The sequence below is a fragment of the Peromyscus leucopus genome, chromosome 14 (genome assembly GCF_004664715.2).
Source record: "Peromyscus leucopus breed LL Stock chromosome 14, UCI_PerLeu_2.1, whole genome shotgun sequence".
Lineage (NCBI taxonomy): Eukaryota > Metazoa > Chordata > Mammalia > Rodentia > Cricetidae > Peromyscus > Peromyscus leucopus.
In genome coordinates, this window is record NC_051075.1 from 46,044,624 (window position 1) to 46,065,348 (window position 20,725).

Sequence of the window (20,725 nt, forward strand, 5' to 3'; positions counted from 1 at the left end):
ACTCTCAAGAGTAACGGAAATTCATCTCAACTGCCTCAAGTTCTTTTTAAATGTAGGTACAGACTAGGTTGGGACAACTATAAAAAGAGCTAAGCAAGGGGTTGAGGGAACTGAAGAGCTAGCTTAGTGGTTAAGAGTGCAAACTGCTTTTACAGAGAACCCAAGTTCAGATCCTAACATCCAAGTCAGGCAGCTAATCACCACCTGTAACTCTAGCTCCAAGGGATCCACTGCCCTCTTCTGGCCTCTTTGGGTATCACACTCATGTTCATATACTCACACATACACATACAGTTAAAAATAAAAATGAGAGTGTGGTGGTGCATTTAATTCCAGCAGTTGGGAGGCTGATTTAGGTAGTTCTCTGTGAGTTCAAGGTCAGTCAAGGTCTACTTATTGAGCTCCAGGCCAGCCAAGGCTACATAATGAGACCCTGTCTCAAAACAAAACAAAACCCCAATAAATTATCTTAAAAAAAAAAAAGAGTTAAGGGGAAGGAGCCAACAAAATGATTATAACAAACAACATAGAAATGTGATTCCCTCCCACTCTTCCTCTCTCCCTCTTCCTTTCCCCCTAATCTCTGGCATTAATATGAAAATAATTGCCTCTACTTTTGGAGACCTGACTTAATTAGACTAATTTGACTTTCCGCTGGCAAAACTAACACTAAAATGGTTCAGAGTTCTCTAATTATAGAGCAATCACGCTTTTTCTTAACAGATACTAAAACCAAATGCTGTAACATTGGATGAGGTCATTGTGAATAACCTGTTGTAAGGCCTATTTCGAGATATCACATGAATTTCAGTGATTATGCAGTGAAAGGAAGCGAAAGATACAAAGTTACTGCAGAAGACATTATGACTGTTACTATGATTATCTAACTGGTGATGAATCTCCACAAGTTATTTCATAAGATGCACATCCATTGACTCAAACCTCTATTCTTCTACCCCACACTCTTCAATCTCAACTCCTTTCTTGTTTGTTCTCTCTCTTGTTTGTTATCATTTTTTGTATCCTGAATACCCCAAAGACTTAGGCAAACTTTTTTTGGTTGGTTTGTTTGTTTGTTTGTTTTTTGAGACAGGGTTTCTCTGTGTAGCTTTGGAGCCTGTCGTGGAACTTGCTCTGTAGGCCAGGCTGGCCTCGAACTCACAGAGCTCCACCTGGCTCTGCCTCCGGAGTGCTGGGATTAAAGGTGTGCACGGCCGCCGCCCGGCCTGAGGCAAACCTTTTGATGGACACTCTCACCAACATTCTCAGACCCTTCTTCCCTGAATTTCTGCATATTGGTTCTGCCAGGTTCCAGGCAAGAATCCACCATGTTTTCCTCAATTGTAGCTTTCAGTTTGCCAGTTACTGATAGGAGAAAGTGTATAACTACTGATTCAGAGCATGACAGATCTTCAGCTTCCAAAGTCAATTTGACCTTTAGCACTATAAAGCAGCATTTTGTACTTCTGCCTGGATGGCTTTCTTTTCCCACTGCTCAGGTGCAATTCCAAAGCTCATGCCATCACTCTTCCAGGGGTTTCTCACCAAACATTTCCAATCAGCAGATGACCTAGCTTTCTACTTCAAGAAAAATTACTTCAAGTTCCTCCACCTTTAATGGTCATCTAAAATGTCACCCTCCTTTCTTCCTGTACTAGATTCTGATACAGAATATCAACTAACTCCCCGTCAATACTACTTGGCTTCTGGTTTGGAGGATTGCTTCTTGTGAAAAGCTTTCCACTGTAATATCCACACACATCATTATAAGGCAAAGATACTTCTTGGAATTCATACTCCAGGTTGAAGACATGAGCATCAGAATGTTAGGAAATAAACATTGCTGATTGGCTGTAGAAAATACTACATCAGAATAGCAAGTGTTCTTCCTCTTGGAATCATTCACAAGCAAGGGCAGAGAGGAAGGTGAGTTGGGATGCTGCCTGCCCATTAAATGTTTTAATATTCTATCATAGTTCTGCCTGCCAAATGTCACAACATGAAATTTAAAGAGGCTATGCTTCAGTGAGCAATGCCATTTTTGTCCTTTACTATTTGCTACCACCTGCCACATATGTAGTCTAAGATGCTATTAATAATAACTAGTCTACCCACCACCTCCTTTTAACAATGAACATTTTACTCACCTTCATTCAATTGAATTTTTTTGTGGCTAGTCCTAGGACAACCAACATGAATTAACATGCTGTGGCTTTTCTATTTTAATATCATATTTCTGTCACACACAACCTTCAAGTGACACTGAAAACTTTAGCAAAAGTATTTGTAAAAATTGTCTTAAAAGAATCTTTGATGTAGAGGATATGTAGGGAAGGCTTGTATCCTATCTAACCCAGGGCAGATCCATATTCTATGGGACTCTGATCATATATAATTTGGGAAAAGTCTCTATTTCCAGAAATGGTTGGAAGTTTTAAATTCAGAAAAGGGTTCAGAGACTTTGGAAGAGATCTTGAAAATGAAAGGCTCTTGTGATTAATCTTCACACATCAGATTTAAAAAAAAAATCTGGCCACTTAATTGGAGCATTAAGCAAACCCAAACTGAACAAAATCTCACTAACTGTGAATGAACATCTGACATGAGCCAGGCATGTTATATATTTCAAGCTCACAAGTTGATCAGGTCAATATTTCATTCTTTTATGAAAATGGAAACTTCATCAGGTTCAGGAGTTTGGAAACTTGCTCACAGGCAGCCCACTGCTCACAGTGAAACTGAGACCCAAACCAAGTTCTTGTAATTTTTTTTCAATGTAATAGTTTGCCTTTCAAATTTCCCTAATGATAAAGGACTTAAATTACTTTGGAGAAAACTCACAGAAAAAGGCTGGAAATGGTCAGTTGGTATTTGAAATGGCATGTCTTAAGTCACATCTGATATCACCTAAAAATGAATCCATAATACTTTTTTCAAAGGGCACATTTAAAAATGTATAATCCTTTGGACTATCTTCTACTTTCTAAATAACATAGATAAGAGAATCAATCTTAAGAATCCAAAAGATATGTGGTTCTAATGCAGGTTGAATAACAGAGTCAGAGTCAATCTGTGGAGGTGAGCCCAGGAAGTATAGCCCTCCAGAACAGAATCTGGCTGGGGAAGACCCCTGACAGTGTGGATCTTTCCAAACTACATCCTCCCCCTATATGCCCAATATTCTTTCCCCTTGACATTAGATCAAAGTGTTGGGATTATAGATGTGACTCACCACATCCAGCTGACATAATGGGAGTTTCAAAGATTAGGGGGGAAATGACAACAGTTCATCTATTACTCCATTACACTCATAGTGTTGGCCAGTTTAACCTCTGTCCATTTTTAAATGTTGGTTAGAAGTATCTTTTCCTTCACCAAACTCCTAGAAATAGGTGCCGTTATCTTTTTATCTTTTCCTCACTCACAGAATCCAGCGTTTTGAGCAGCAGGCTTTCCACAGAGGTTCGTTACCATGGTGTTGACGACTTCTTTTTGATAAGTCACTATTTTCTAATCCAACAGTGTTTTATAATGCAGGTACGCTGGCTGTGATTCCATCCTATTCATTCAAAGATTTCCGAATAACACTTGGGGAATTTGCCTAAACCTAAGACAGGAAATAATCTTGTAGTTCAGTATTTTCAGTCATCAAGCAGCTACTGATGCTTGCTTATTTTGTGGTCTTGGTGCCATTGTGACCTCAAGCTGTAGCTCAAATCAGTCCAATGCAACAGGAGCTTCAAGAACAGCAGTACAAAATGATGTCTTAACTGGTCGGGAAAAGAAGGCACATATTTTCAAGAATTTCCCTTCAAGATGACCAGTGGTACAAACTCTTCAGAATCTTGCTTGTCCTCAAAAAAGTGAGTATTTGATGGGGAAAGTCAAATGGCAGCTACCTAGGAGGGGGAAAGGGTCTTTATTTACCCAAGCTAAAGATAGATTACTGTATCTCTTCCCACAGGAATCCTAGAATGGATGACAACTACTTGAAAGAATTGAATGAAGACTTAAAGTTAAGGAAGCAGGAACTTCTAGAGATGCTAAAACCTCTAGAAGATAAGAACACTCTCTTACTCCAGAAGCTAATGGCTAACTTGGAGGAAAAACAAAGAAGGTATGGCTTCCTACTCAGTATCCTAAAGAGAGAAAGGCTGGAGAAAGCAACCACCATAGATTAGTAATAAAATAAAATAGTTAAAAATAAACAAATCACGGATTTGTTTGTTTTTCTCTTTAAATTGGGGCTTTCATTTCCAGTAGAATATAAAAGAATTTATCACTACAAAAGCAGGGTACATAGGAATCCTTTATTTTTTAAAATAAGTATGATTTTCTTCATCTTATGAAGCTACAGTTACTCTTCCTATGCCCACCCAAGAAACAGGTAAATGCCTTTAATCATATAGGTCCATCATTGTTATCCTGATCACTGATATATTTTTGCTTATTTATGTTGGTAGAATTATTTTAGGAGAAACACTTGCTCTTCTATACTAAGCAGAAGAGTGATGATTTTTTTCTGAGCCTGGGAACTGTCTGGGTTGGGGAGTCATTCCTAGGCATCTGAGAACTGAAATCTTTGTTAGAACAGCCATTGTTCTTAGGAACTACTAAGTCTCTGTTTCCTTTCTGGTCATAGAAAATGCCACTTCAGTTGATCTGTCTTCTTTCTATATCCTTATCCCAAGCCCTTAAGGAACTCAGACTTCAGGAGAACAAAAACCAGCAAGGGGTGGTCAAACATCAGCTGTTAGCAAACCAGCAATATAGACTTCTCTTGGGGCAAGAGAGCATGTTACAAGGGGGGGTGAGGATACAGACTTCTCTTGGGGCAAGAGAGCATGTTACACCCGGGGGGGATTCTACTCAGGTCCAGAGAGAAAAAAGACAACACAAACATAAATTAATGATTGCCTTTAAACAGTATCCTTCTCATAGTCAGACTTGATACTGAATCTGAGCTGGATACTCACAGGGGTAGAAGGAAGTGGATCTATCCTACCTGTGAGACAGGGAATAGTTCTGAAACTAATTTGAAAGATGTCAAGGTTTCCAAATTCTTCTATACAGAGGCCGAAACACTCCTTCACTCAAGTCATACACTAAAACATTCTTTTCAGAGTGGAAAGTACTTTCAGTGGTTGTTAGAGACCTTCGTTTTGATATTAAAGAGCACAGAATTTACTACTGATCACATACCTAGACCTAATGTCAATTAGGAATGGAATCATGCTAGTGACAGAGACTTTCAATGTTCAAGACTTCTCTAATTCCTAGGATTTGAGCCCCCAATGAACCTCCATAAAGACTACTTCCTGACTGATTGTAGATATTAACTTTATGTTTTAAAGGGCATGTAAACTTTATGATTTCTCTCTTTTCTTCTAGTCTGCAGATCATGAGGCAAATCATGGCAGGGAAAGGATGTGATGAATCTTCAGTCATGGAGCTTATTAAGGAAGCAGAGGAGATGAAACAGAACCTGGTGAGATGTTGTTAGTAGATACAGGGCATGGCTTCTTGAACCGCTGTTGACACGTACAGAAATAACAGATGCTCATCTCATCTAGCCTCTGATGCTTCAACGATGTGTATCTCTTTGATCTAGGAAATCCAAGGTGATGCTAAGGAAATCAGGCTGGATGTTGGAAAGAACAGGGGTTAGATAGAAAGACTGTACTTTTTTGACCTAAAAAAAAAGTTTCATTTAATGGTTAATGGATATAAGCATATTAACTCTTAAGGATTAGAAATACCTATCAAATTAAAAGAAAAATTTGTTTTGAAAGTCTCAGATCTTTTTTAAGTCAATATGTAAAGAATCTTTAAAAATTAGAAGTTAATGCTCTAAATCCTCAAGGGACTGTCATATACAAGCACCTTAAATGTTAAGAATTTATTTCTGGTACATCTCACAACCGCCATAAAAAGTTATTTCTTGAAATAACTTTTTAACCACCACCACCATCATCATCAAAAATCATCTTTTATGTTTCTGTACGAAATGCTAGGTCCATTTATTATCTTCCTTTGTGGTTTATTGTGTCCACAAATCCCCTTCCGACCATTAATTAGACAGCTGTTTTTTCTAACTTGATTTAACTGTCGGACAAACACATCTGTTTGTTTGGTTCTTCTTCTTCTAATAGGAAAAGAAAAACAAGATGCTCCGGAAGGAAATGGAGATGCTATGGAACAAGGTGTGCCTCTAAGGATCTCTCAAAAGGACTGTCCTACAGATAATGCAGAGCCTCGCATTCCTCTGGCTCTTCATCCTCAGGGTTTCATGTCTCTTCCTCCAGCCCTGCTCCATTTGCAAAACAATTTAAAAGTCATCTTTTTAAAACACTAAAAGTATTTCTTTTGTCACCCAATGAAAACCCTTGACAGGCCACCCTCCTGTGACTTAATTGGTCTGTACCCACCTTTCTAGCCTCCCCTCTTCAAAGTCCTCCCCTCTTTCCTCTTCCTTTCTTAACTGTGACATATATTTTTATTACAACATTTTCACATTTCACATTGTTCACAAGGGCTGAGAACCGAGGCTTCAGAGTCAGAACAATCCGGTTTTAACTCTAGCTCCCTGTGCTTCCCCAGCTGCATGACAATTAACAGGTAGCCTAACCTTTCAAAGTCTCCATTTCATCAATGATAAAATGGAGGCAAAAACAGTCCCCAGAGTTGTGATGATCAAACAAGGACTGTAATGTAGTAGTGTAAGTAAGTGATGAGGTGAGAAACTCAGCTGTCAGTGGTATATTATATGGGTTCACTTCATAGTTGTTATTATTATAAGGAACAGGAAGGAACCATTTTGAATCCCCTGTGGTAGGTATATGATTTCCATTTTGAGCCCTGAGAAGTTGCTGACTGGCAGGAACCAAAAGCCTTGACTTCATAATTACCACTAATTTAAAGCTTTGCCAAAATGTCTCTCCACAGACAGTTGAGTCAGAAGAGCTCCAGGATCAACAGAAAGCAGTACCAACAAAGTCCAAAGCAGACTTGAAAGATGGAAAGGTGAGTGGACTGAGAATGTCAAAGAAGTTGATGACAGACAGCTGGGAACTGCCCTTTAAAAATCAGGGTTAGTTTGGGGACCAGGACTTTTAGGGTATATTTGATTTCTAGACTGCCAAGAAACTGCATTTTCCCATCCGGAATCATCTATCCCTTTAGCTCTTGTGTTCTCTCTTAGGCTCTGGAATCCCCCATATCATTTAAGAAGGCCAAGAGTGAGCCAGAGACATCAGATGCAGAGAATGTGGAGGAGATAGGGAGGGTAGGAACACAACCACTCTGAGCATAGTGACTTTTGCAACTGATAAATCATTTATCTGTTTAAGGTGTGCTGTGCTCCTAAATTGATGCAAATTTTATAAGCAATGTCATATCTTTGGGATACTATATTTATGTTAGCTAGCACCACATGTTTCTGCAAAATCATGTTAGCTATCTTAAAATGAGAAAATCCATCCCAACAATGACAATTCCATACACACAGAGCACTTGTTAATTTATCATGGAAATTTATTTAGAGATACTACATTTGCATCTCATCTTCCCCCAAACAAATCATTCACAGAAAATGAACTGTTCATTCATCTCTTAGCTTTTAGAGAACGCACTATATGGGGAGGTCAAATCAAGAAGACTGTGAAATAAAAACCAACCTAACAGGAAATCTATGATACTATAATTTTGCTATAAGGCTGTTGCAGGATATTGAGAAAACTGATCTTTATCTCAATTTACTTTGTCACCCAGAAGGTCTTTCTTCCACCAGGAAAAGCAACAGAGGAAAATAGAATGGGTCAAATATGAGGAACATCCCAACATCCTTCAGGTACTAAGGTTTTCCAAGGTTGACCATGGGATCCATTTATTCATACAATATAAAAGCTTTTAACTTCATATTGTTAAGGCCAATTCTCACATCCTCCATTGCCTGTTAAAAGAACTGAATTGTGGGAAAGAGTTGAAGTCACCTATCTCTGGATTTACCTTGCATAATTTGGAATAAATACTTCTTCTCATGGTTTTGATTTTGTACTATTTGAAATTGGGGAAAAATAACATATATTATCTTCCTAACTCTAAAAGACAAAAAATGAGGGCTTTATTTTTTAACATTTGTATAAAGAAACACAGGTAATAGTAAATTTAGAAAAGTCAGTATTGTGAATGTTTTGAAAAATGTCCTGTTTCAGAATGGCTTCCATGGCAAAGTGATTGAGCTGAGAATTGAAGCCTTGAGGAACTACCAGAAGGCAAATGACCTAAAATTATCACTGTACCTACAGCATAATTTTGAGCCAATGCAAGAAGCTTTGAATCTTCTGAGGCCTCAAGGTGGGTAGAGTATCAGAGGTACATAGTTATAGGTTTTGCTTTGTCTGTTACCCTGAAGGTCCCATTATTAACAGTGAGCATCACAGTGCTCTGGCACACAGTGTAAATTAAATGTGTTGTAGATTCATTTTTTCACTATCATCATTAATAATAGTATTCAGTAACGATTGTATTAAGATAAGGATTCTTTGTGGAAGAAATTAAGTTTTCCTTTGTAAGCATAAATATACCATCTCCTTAGTATATGTAGACGATAACAGTTGACATTAAAAAGTATTTGTTTCTTTTCACTTTTACCCCCTACCCCTAGAACTAGAACTGGTCTCATAAGTCATATTGGATAGACTGTTACTTCAGAGCTGAAGGTGTAGGAGATAGTTGGCAAGGGCTCTGAATTCACTAATTCAGATGTATTTCTGGAAATGTCAGTGATTTCCCCTAAAGATGTTCCAGTATCATAGGAAATCATAGTATTTCATAAAAAGTAAAATAATGGTTATGATGTGTAGGGAAAGGATTCTTAAATTTTCAAGGATCTATTAATCTGAAGTCTTATTTTTAAGAAGAGACATGCCATGAGAAATCCTGTCCCAAGAGTAGCAATGCTTTACTGGTATCAGTACACATGTATCTAATTTCTTCTCAGTCTTAGTCCATTAAGGACTTGGATGTCTTATAAAAATCCCACACAACACATACGATTAAATAAATAGGTGAGGGGGAAGATACGTTTTGTCAAAACATGATAATATACGATAGAAGTGATATTTAGTTAGTGAAGGTAGGTTATACATTTGGTTCTGAATTCACCAGCAAACATGGATTGTCAGTGTTCATGAAGTAACAACAAAGCAGTTCATCAGGACAAATACAGACTTTCATGGTACTGAGACATGAGAGTGGTTTCTCCTGCAGGCCTTCACAGAGGAAACAAGACTTCACTATAGAAATGCCAGTAGTCAATATCCTCAATAATAGTTCCAAAATGAATCCAGAATCGAAAGTCCCCAGACTGTGTCTTATCTGTTCCTTGATACAATATGGTAAGAAGTCATTATTGTGAAATTTTTTAATAGAATCCAACAACTGAGCATGATTTAGTCTAGGTACACAGCACTCTATCTTCTTCAATAGGTAAAATTTGGAAAATCTAGAAAAGTGGATGGACTACATGTCCCCAGGCAGAGTTCCACACATATTTTTCATTCTACTTATATTTTTGAGAAGAAGTGGACAGCAGGAAGTTGGAAAGAGCCTGGAGGCAGTAAGTCATTAACATAGAAATTTAAAAAGACAAAGAAGCACTATGAGGAAAACAGACAGCTGTGTTTTTGTGTCATTGAAAATTAGCCAAAGATCATCTCAAGGGGTCCACAGAGTAAGGAAACAGTTTTTTAAATTCCAGATTTAAGTCAGTCCCCCATTAGTGATTCCATTCATCCTGAGTGCCTCTGGAGACTCCCCTACACACACTCACTTACAGCACACTCAATCTGTTTGAACTGGGGCAGTCCATAGATCCATACTTTCTCTTCTCTTTCACTTCTAGCAAACAAAGTGATAGGTTTCTATAGCGCTCAGCCACTACATATTACCAGAGACATCGGCAGGAGCCATCCATTGGTCCCATGGTTTACTGACTGTAGTCACTGAGCAGAGACTATGTGCCCACACATATTCAAAATCCTTTGGTTTATTTGAGCCAAAATGGATCTGAAATCTAACAGTCATAGATTTGGGTTATATTGACTTATTTATAAACTATTTTTTTATTATAAAAAAACCCAGAAGTGCTAGTTCTTATGGTGGGTGTACTGGTTAGTTGTTTTTTTTTTTTGTTTGTTTGTTTTTTGTCAACTTGACACAAGATAGGGTCATCTGGGAGATGGAAACTTCAACTGAGAAAATGTCTCCACCAGATTGACCTGTAGACATGTCTTTTGGGGCATTTTCTTGATTAATAACTGATCTGGGAAGGGCCAGTCCTCTGTGGATAGTGCTACCCCTGGACAGGTAGTCTTAGGTTGTATCAGAAAGTGGGTTGAGCAAGCCAGGAAGTAACACTCCTCCCTGGTCTCTGCTTTAATTCCTGACTCTAAGTTCCTGCCTTGCACTCCTGCCCTGACTTCCCTTCATGATAGACGGTGGTTTGGACTTGTAATCCAAACAAACCCTTTCTTTCTCAAGGTGCTTTTGGTTAGAATGTTTTTTCTCACAAGAGAAAACAAACTAAGACAATGGGAGAATTGTTAAAATAAACATACTATTATCAACAATAGGGAAGCAGTGTGGTAGTATTACTGTTTTCAACTTCTCTAGACTGTTGCTTATTGACTCATTTTTGCCACTCAAGTTGATTTCATTTTCATGCATGCATTTCTTGAAAAAGGAAGTTCAAAAAAACAAGACAAAACAGGATCTCACTATGTAGCCCATGCTGACCTCAGACCTGCAGTGATCCCTCTACTTCAACCTCCTAAGAGCCAGCGTTACAGGCAGGAGCTACCATGATCCGGCACAAAATTCGAATTACTAAACGACAAAACAATATAGCTTTCACCAGTAATAATACTATTTACTAATAACAAAAACAAACAAACAAACAAAACAAAAAAACAAACAAAAACAAAACAAAAAAAATTCATCCTAGAAAGATGGTCAAGCCTGGGGCCTGTTTCATCATTATTGGAAAGTAAGATTAACAAGACCGATCATTTTAAAGAAACCAGGCCCAACTTTGAACTTTCTCCGTGGTACTCTCAAGTCCAAAGCATTGGGAAGGGAATAACTGAGCTGGGTGCAGAAGCAACTGTTTATGATCCCAGCAGGTAGGAGGGGGAGGCGTAAGGCACTGGAGGGCCAGGCCTGCCTGGTGAGAGTTTGTTTCAAAAAACAATTTTTCCCCACTGTGATTTACAGGATCTAAAGACATGTTACAACACCTCTTAAATTTATTACAGGTGCCACCTAAAATTATTTCACTACCAAACTCTGAGAAGTTTTAATTTAATGGGAAAAGCCATGGCTCTAGGGTCAAATAGATGTATGTGTTGTAGCCCTTACATGCCATGGGCAAGTTATTTGATTTCAATATTTCTGTATCTAATATTTACAACCCTTACGTGTAACAGGGCACATTTAAAACTTACCACTTTGTGTAACCCTTATAATGACACTGGAAGATCTGAAATATGGAACAAGCAAACTCAGAAAAGTCAGGCTTCTGTGTCCCTAGTTAAAGCTGGGGTTCTGGCCTGAATGATATAATGGCAATGTGAAAGTTTGATTTATTATGCCTCTTCCAGTCCTAAAAACTGTGATGGGAATCCAAACTTAGCTATTTATAGTATCATCCTCCCAATGAAGAATCATAGTCCCTAAGGCTGTTTTCAAAGAATGTTTACAAATGGGTTGGGAGGCCTGTAATTATGTATTTAGTCCGGTAGGTGGCACCAACCACATCTATGCCAAGTCCATAACAAATGGTAATTCAGGAAACGTGAATGCTGTAGGAGACCGGTTTTCTATTGCCCTTAGGACAAAATGTGCCACATTTATATACCAAATGAAAAACGAAGAAAAGAACCTATTGATGTTTTGTGTCATGCTATGTGGCACCAAGATGTATTACTGGCAGCCTTGATTAAACATTAAACTCGGTGCTCTGTTGTACAACTCTTAACTGTTATTATTCCCCCTCCCTGAACTACATCCTTCACCCGATTCCAAACAAAGAAAAAAAAAACAAAAGCAATTGCCTACTTCCTCCATAGTTCTGGTCGAAGACTTTTTCTCCCTGCCACAAATAAGTCAGGCAATTAGGGCAATGAAGTAAAGAGGGGCTGGGCTATTACACAAGGACTATTTGAAGGTTAAGTACTTAATAGCCCTCTTGGATGGTGTTCTGGTTCTTCTAGTTTCAAAAGAACGAATTGCTTAAACTTGTCGTAGAGGAAGGGTGGCGTGTCATTTTGAACATACCTCCTAGGCTAATCAGGCAAACACAGGTCTTTCCTTTTCAGATATTTCCAAGCAGAAGGAAGTTTTGCTCCAATGGTCTTAGCCAAGAATCCCTCCTTCCCTGTTCAGTGGGCAGTCTGGCTGAGTTAATGCTGCCTTCTATTCTGTTGGCAAATACTAGAGACTTTGTTACAGTTCAAGCAATTCCTAGTTGAGAAATTCCCTGAAGCCTGGAACTCAGCATCACCAGAGTCTTAGCTCTGGGTGTCATCTGATCTTCTACAAGAAAATGCTTCTGTTGTTTTCACTAAGGGGTAGTCTTTCCTTTCTTTACCCTCCCCCCAGAGACAGGTCACAAGTGAAGGAGTTTGCTTCTTATAATTTGGCTCAGGGTTTGTGTCACCCCTCATTCCCTGGCATGAAAATGTCAAAACTGCAGTTTGTAGCCTTTGCTAATCACTTATCTTTAAAAACACAGGCACCAAGCAATCTCTAAATTCAGATGAATCTCCCATCACACCTGCTCATGTTTAGAGAATTAAGGGTTTGTCTTCAGCGATAACGTATCTGTGATAAGCTATTTGATTTTGACAGTCTTACTTTTCGTCTCCCACATCCCAGGCTCTTCTCAGCATTTCTTTGAGCTTTCTGAGCAGAGATGGAAGGTTCTCCTTAGGAGAAGGACCTGAAGTCTGGATGGAGAGATTGTGCTACATTTTGTAAATTGACATGGAAGCCCACTGAAGTGGAAAATAAATATGCCTGAGAACTTACTTACGCACTAACTCTCTGTTCTGAAAGCAAGGTCTTCCTCTCACCTTTACTTCACTTCATTCATTCCTCATCCTGATGGCTCAAATTTCAGGAGGCAGAGGCACAAACCACAACTGGCTGAAATCTAGAGCTTTCACAAAGAGTATTGCTCTTAATATTGCTCTTAATAAGCTTTGAGGCAACCTGAGCCCTTGAAGCATTAAAGTTGTATTTGTGGTATTAAAAGGTGATGAAATCGATTTGTAATTTCTTCTGTTTTCCATAAAATCTTACAGAAGTCCAGACAGGAAGAATAAAGTCAGTTTTTTTCTAAATATGAATTTAGTAAAAAATTTAAAAAGTAAACTGCACCCTGATTAAGACAGTTTTCATGGATGACAATGACTCAACCTGTTCACATCAAGTGCTCAGGAGAGGAGCAGGATGTTTTCTTTTTTTTTCTTTTGAAGACACAGATTTGAATTTCAGCTAAGCAATGAATAATTATTGTCAGTGTCTCAAATTTTGCATGGAACGTGTACTAAAAATTACTGGTGTATACTGAAATTCAAATTTAACAGAGTTCCTCTCGTTTAGACCTACCCTAGACATGCTGACTATGAAGCACCCTGTAATTCTCCCCTTCTTGCCTCCCATTTCAGCCTGCATTTGACATCCTCCCTGCTGCTGCTTTCTCTTTCTGAACCCCACCTTGGTGTTTTGTTCTTTACTACATGACTATTCTTGTGCAGTAATATGTCTAGCTTATCACAGTGGGTATGTATATGTATGTATGTATATACATATACACATATATATGTATATATATATGAACTTGGTTTATCATCCCACTTCTTTTAAATGTTAGGGCTTCATTTCTGAAGATTCTCAAGGTTTTTATTTACATGTAATTCCCAAACAAGTTTTCCCACTATAGAACATAAGCTTTCAATAGAAAAAAGAGACCTACCACCCCAACTTTGAAATAGTCTGTTATTTTCTAGAATGACTTGAAAACTCATATCAATGCTACTATCTGTCCCATAGTTGTACAACTAAGCAATGCCATGATGAACGTTAATAGCCCTCATTTTCCAATGTCTTCCATCAGGTAAAATGGGTACAACTACGGAGAAAGCACCAACCAACAGAAATGAGCCCGATATGGTGAGAGAACAGCTTTCCTTTATTAAAAAAAAACCAAAAAACAAACTCTAATTTTAAAAGGCTTGGATAATGGGTATAGATTTTTGCAGTACATTTCTTTGTTTATACATTTATTGATCTACTTTTGCCACGCTCAGGATCCAGCCCATGGCCTTGTGCATGGCAGCCAAGAGCTTGATCATAAGCAACAAGCCAGCCCTGCAATGCATTTAAAAGGCATTCTAATTTATTATTTTTTATATTTGCAAAGCACTCCTTTGAATGTTTCCCCTCTTGTCCTTCTCCTTCTATTTTAAAGACAATCCCAAGATCAAAGAACTACACAGAACAGCAAGAAGGAACTAGAGAAAGTCAGTCTGATGATGTTGGAGAGAGGCTCTTTTTTCTGAGGTCAATGCCAGATGAAGTTCTGAAGGATTAGAAGGCTTTTACTCCATTTGCTTTGGACAGAGTTAAAGACTAGGTACAGCCATTTCTGTTCATTAAAATCTCTCAAACCTTGATTTTAGTTCCGTTTCCCAGTCTACCACCAATCTGGGGGGGAGAAACGTTGCACATTTGGCCCTAAGCCTGTTGAGACTTCAGTCATTTAGGGATTGTAAATTGCCTCTGATTACATTGGTAAATTTGGGATGAAATGACTGGATTCAAATCATATTGGTTATCGTTAAGTTCATAGAAAGTTATTTTCTACCTCTGAAGTATTTAATTCACTGCTGACAAGTAAGCTTTAGGTAAAAAAATAAGGAAAACTACATTCCCTAAATGGCTCTTACTCTCTCACATCATATTGCTTGTTACCTAGTCCTTGAATATCTTGTACTCTCCAGCATTATGTTTTTAGTTTAGGCCTCCCTTTCTGCCTACTCTGTTACCACAGTCTATTACCTGGCTTTCCTGCTCCCAGGCTCTCTAATCCATCCCTCACAAGACCACAGAAACTATTTTTTCTAAAAGAGAAATGAGATCAGGTCACTCCACACCCCTTTTATTATGAAGTCCAAATCCTTCACAGACAATAGTTGATCCGTCTCCTGCTTAGCTCTCCAGTCTCATCTTTCAGTTCCCCTTTTTCTCACAGTCTTAGAGTAAGCTCTACAGAACTATTTCCAGTTCCCCCGGTGCATCATGGGTTCAAGGTACAAAGCCAAAAAACCTCTTTTCTCCTTGTCTTGACACTGCCCCTTTTTCTTTAATCTCTGTGTGGGTGTGCACATGTGCTGTGGTGTACATGTAGAGGTCAGAGGTCACCCTTCCCCCTTGTTTGAGATAGGCTCTGTTATCCATCATGGGTGTGGAGACAAGGCTAACTGGTGTGAGAATTAGCCTCTGGGTAATTCTCCTGTCTCCACTTCCCACTCTGCTGTGGGAGTGCTGGGAATAGAGGTACACACTACCACATCTGGCTTTACATGGATTCTGGGAACCTTGGACCTCGTGTGTGTGTGTACACAACAAGGGTTTACCTACAGAGCCATCTCCTTTTTTCTTTTCTATTTATTTTATTTATTTATTTATTTGAGACAGGGTCTCACTATGTACCCCTGGCTCTCCTAGAACTCGATATGTAAATCAGAGATCCTTCTGCCTCAGCCCCCTAAGTGTTGGGATTAAAGATGTGCACCCCTATGACCGGCCTCCATTTTTCTTAAGAACTAAGTTTATTATCTTTTTCTCTCCCAGTGATTTTTAATCCTGTATACTGGGATCTCCTTGTAGACTCTGAAAAATAGCATATCACAAGGTCACTCCCCAGGTAATTTAAATCAAGATCTTTGAGAGCTAAGAAAAAAAAAAAAAAAAAACACGTAATTTTTAGTAAGAGCCTCAGAAAATTCTAATGTTCATTCAGGTTTGAGTTTTGTTTTTGTTTTTGAGACAGGTTCTCACTATGTAGCTCTGGCTCTCCTGGAACTTGATATATAGACCAGTTGGCCTTGAATTCAAGAGGTCTGTTGGCCTCTGCTTCCTGAGTGCTGGGATTAAAGACAAGTGCCACCACCACCCGGCTAGGTTTGAGAATTTTTGTTCTCAACTCTTACTTAATCATAGCACTTAATGAACTATGTCGGAATTTTGTTCATCTACCCAGATCTCTCTCTCACCAGATGACAGACTCTTTGAGACACAGAGCTATGTCTTGTTCATCTTTTCATTTTAATCAGCTTACACAGTGCCTTTAACATAAGTTTAGTAAATGATATCATACAAGAAATTTTTTATAGCTTAAATATGATATGGCTCCCAAAGTTCATGTGTCAAATGCTAAACCCACAGCTGGTAGCGCTATCTGGGGAGATGTGAAAACTTTGGTGAATATGGGCCTAGCTGTATGTAGCAGGCCCTATGGTATGTGCCTTTAAAGGTTCCTCTCTCTGACTTTTGTCTGCTATTGTCAAAAAAATTCTGTATACTTCTTTTGTCATGATGTCTTTCCCAAGTGCATGGGGCCAAATGACCATGGACTGAACCCTCTGAAACAGGGAGCTAGATTAACTCTTTTTCCTTCAAGTTGTTCTCTCAGGAATTTTAATTATAACTAAACAAAAGTAATAAAAAATAATTGTACTTTTCTGGTAATGAGCAAAGTAAGCCAATTAATTAATAATTTTTTTCCTCCAAGGGGAAAGTTAAGTTCTTAAAATGCATTTTGTTTTAAAAATGATTTTTATTACTTTAAATATATATCTTGTATGTGTGTGGCGGGGGGCGGGGGGGGGGGGGGCGTTATGTACACCAGGGCTAGTGCTGCCGGTGTCTGCAGAGGACAGAGGCATTAGAGTCCCATGGAGGTGGAGCTACATGTGATTATGAACCATCCGATGTGGGTGCTGGGAACTGGAACTTGGGTTCCCTCTGAAAGAGTAGTATGCACTCAGTACCTCTCTCCAGCCACCTTTAAAATGTCATAGATAACTAATGACTGCTGGGAGAAGGAAAATTAGACCCTCTCAGGGATGAGCACCCTATTGGTTGTCCAATGAATACACAAACAACAAAAACAGACTCAGCAAGTTCTACGTTTATATTTGTGTATATACATACACACATATATGTATTTAACAATAATAATCAAAGAAAAAGACACCATCAGCTTGAGAATGGGGGAGACATGGGGGTTGTTGGAAGGCAGGTACTTTAAGGGGCTAGAGTGAGGAAAGGGAGGCAGAAAATTGATATAATTCTATGTCAATTAAAACATGTTAAAATTTAATTAAAAATGAAATTTTAAAATATTAGTACATATTATTTGCACAAAGTGATGGGTTTTATCACGACATGGTCATACATCTATACAAAGTACTTTGGCCATATTAGCCCCCTCAACACAAAAATCTTGTCCTTTAGAGTGGCTTATTTCACTTAAAAGTGGTCTATATCTATTGTTCCATATCTACTTTCTTGAAAATAACAATTTAATTTTTTATGGTTGACTGATTCCCCACATATATATACATTTTCTGTACCTGTTTTTCCACTAATGGGCCTCTAGGCTGATTTTATAATTTAGCTATTATAAACAGTGTTGCAATAGACAAGAATGTGCAGGTATTTCTACTGTATGCTGATTGGGTCCTCCGCCTATACGCAGGAGTAGTATGCAGCAGGATCATGTGGTAGCTTTATTCTTGGTTTTAAAAAAGGTTAGCCGGGCGGTGGTGGCGCACGCCTTTAATCCCAGCACTCGGGAGGCAGAGCCAGGCGGATCTCTATGAGTTCGAGGCCAGCCTGGGCTACCAAGTGAGCTCCAGGAAAGGCGCAAAGCTACACAGAGAAACCCTGTCTCGAAAAACCAAAAAAAAAAAAAAAAAAAAAAAAAAACAAACAAACAAAAAAAAAAAGGTATTGTTTTGTGTGCGTCTGCATGATATGTGAGGGGAGGGCATGTGGGCCATGGCACGTGTGTGAAGGTCAAAGGAAAACTTCAGTGGGACAGGGGTCTCTCCTCCCACCTGCAGGTGGGTTCCAGGGGTGGAATTCTGGTTGCCAAACATGTGGCAACTGCTTTTACTTGCTGAGCCATCTTACTTGACTTTACGCTTAGTTTTGTGTGGAATTTCCACGTTGTTTCCATGGTGGCTGACATATTTACCTCCCCACCAACACTATATAAGGGTCTTGTTTCCCCCTTGCATTCTTGGAAGCATTTTTTTTTTTCTTGATAATAGTCATTCTGACGGGGCTGAGCTGGAATCTCAGTGTGGTTTTAATTTGATTTCTTTTATAGTCAAAGGATTTAGGTGTTTCCCCCACCATGTATTTATTGGCTACTTGTACTTCTTTTGATAATTTTTTTAATTCACTTGCTCATGTACTAATTGAATTATTTTTCCTTATAATGAAAACAGATTTTTAAATTTATGTTTTAGTGCTTAACTTTTCAAGTTCTTTATATATTCTGAATATTGATGTCATAGCAATCCCAGCAAAATTTTTCACAGAACTAGAGAAAAAGAATCAGGAAATTCAAGTAGAAGCACAAAAGACTCTGAATGGTCAAAGCAATTCTGATCAAAAGGAGCAGCGCGGGAAGGAACATGGCGTCTAGTTTAGGAAGCCATAGCAACCAAACCAACATTGTACAGTCATGGGAACCGTCACAGAGTGCAAGAGAACAGAGCAGAGGACCCAGAAGTGAACCCAAATAGCTACAGCCACCGATGCTTGACCAAGGTTCTCAAAGCACATACTAGACAGAAGACACCACCTTCACAAATGGAGAAGACTGAAATTAGACCCTTCCTCTATATTCTCTACAAAGATCCAAGTGTGTCAAAGCCTTTCATGAAAGAGCGACACGCTAGAAGAAATCATATGGAAAACACCTCCAGATATAAACACAGACAATGGTTTTCAGGACGGGTTTTCAGTAACTGAGGACAAAATAGCACAAATTGACACATGGGATTCAACCGAATTAAAAAGCTTCCGCACAGCCAAGGAAACAATTACTGGGGTAAAGGAAAGAGCCTGAAGATGGGAGGAAGGTAGCTCTTCTTAAAAACAATGTTGGATGTGGTGTGCTGAGGCGGTCAGTTCTAGTTCTCTCCTCCCACCATATGCGTTTTGTCAGACTTGGGAACAAGTGCTAAGCCATCTCACTTAACCCTGGGAAAGTTTTCAAATGTGCTTTTCAATTGTCAAAGTTCTGTGAAAGAAGAAACTAAACTTCATGTACTTTGAAAGGGTATCCAAAGACCTATAGTTAATTCAAGCCAGAGCTGGTTACCAGAGTGTAGATATCATTACTGCCAGCTCATACTCCAGCCTAATTCTCATCTTTCCCCTCTGACTGTAAAAACAAGTCTCCAAAGCCCTAAGATGATTAGTTTCATTTTCTGCCAACTGTGTTAGCCGAGTATATAATCCACATTCTGTTTCAAGAAAACCACCTCTTAACTTAGACCCTGAGAGACTCTGGCAGACCTGAGATTTTCGGAACCAATTACATTAGATAGAGCAATGAGAACAAAAGACAATAATATAAAATCTAACTACTACTGACTACCCTGAACTTTTCATTTAACCTAAGGGCCTTGGACTCCTAATCTTAACACTATTAAAACAGTACTCTTTATTTTAAAAAAATATTTTTACCACTATAATGAATTGAGATTAGTATATGAATGCCTACTGTTTTGTTAATTAAGGTATGAAATAATCCGTTTTGCTTGCTAGCAGAGGTTTTCATTTTTATTAGAAATAAGTCCTGTTATGCTGGGCATAGTGATACATACCTGTTAAACACAGAACTACTTCAAGAGACAGAAGCAAGGGTGTCATGAGTTCAAAGTTAACCTTGGCTACATATTGAGACCCTGTCTTATTATCCCCAGTGTATTGAAATTATAAGTTCATTATCACTCAGACATGTCAACTTTCCTTCAAGTGATTCAAAATTTTCATTTTCTTCAAAACACAAACTGAAATATTTTAGCCCTTTATCCTACTTCATTAAAAAAAAAAAGATTTCATATTGGCCTCTGACTTTCCCCTATGACAACACAAAATCATCTCCTAGATGGACTGGCTGCTTACCAAACAGTGCCAACACTTTGATGAATCAAGGACAAGGTTCTCAGCTTTATGGGCACAAATAAATTTGTTTGGTTAATTTATTCAAAAGATGAGCAACTCTTTCAAGCTACTAAAACTCTTGAGATTAAATGATAAACCAAATATCAATTTAAATTACAGACAGGATACACATCTATAATTCCAGCAATCAGGGAAGTGGAGGCAGGAGGATCAGAAGTTCAAGGTCATCCTCACCCACATAGTGAGTTTGAGGCCTGCCTAGGATATACCCCTCAAAAGAAAATAAACAAAAAATTCACAGAGAGGTATATCTTCCAATTGAGTTAGAGTATGCTTATACTTAAGGTACTCATCGCTTATTCAAATTATGGGGAACTGAATTGGTGAGCAGGGGAGTATTTATGTTAGAAATATCATTAGTTTTATTAGTACTCATATTACAATGTTTCTT

General features: G+C 38.5%; 1 protein-coding gene across 6 annotated transcripts; it reads left to right on the plus strand.

The window, feature by feature from the left end:
• The first annotated feature begins 1,959 nt into the window (after positions 1-1,959).
• Positions 1,960-14,738, plus strand: Ccdc196 (coiled-coil domain containing 196). Of its 6 annotated transcripts, none has more exons than XM_028876081.2 (10): positions 1,962-3,863; positions 3,965-4,117; positions 5,392-5,488; positions 6,153-6,203; positions 6,946-7,023; positions 7,202-7,285; positions 7,790-7,849; positions 8,214-8,355; positions 14,180-14,235; positions 14,534-14,738. In XM_028876081.2, the coding sequence occupies exons 1-10, from the start codon at positions 3,817-3,819 to the stop codon at positions 14,654-14,656; spliced, it is 891 nt and encodes a 296-aa protein (XP_028731914.1). In that variant the 5' UTR covers positions 1,962-3,816; the 3' UTR covers positions 14,657-14,738. The 6 variants fall into 6 exon arrangements, with proteins under 6 accessions (XP_037066548.1, XP_037066547.1, XP_028731914.1 ...); XM_037210650.1 differs by lacking the exon at positions 7,202-7,285 and having other exon boundaries at positions 1,964-3,537; positions 3,735-3,863; XM_037210653.1 differs by lacking the exon at positions 6,153-6,203 and having other exon boundaries at positions 1,960-3,863.
• Positions 14,739-20,725: the final 5,987 nt, after the last annotated feature.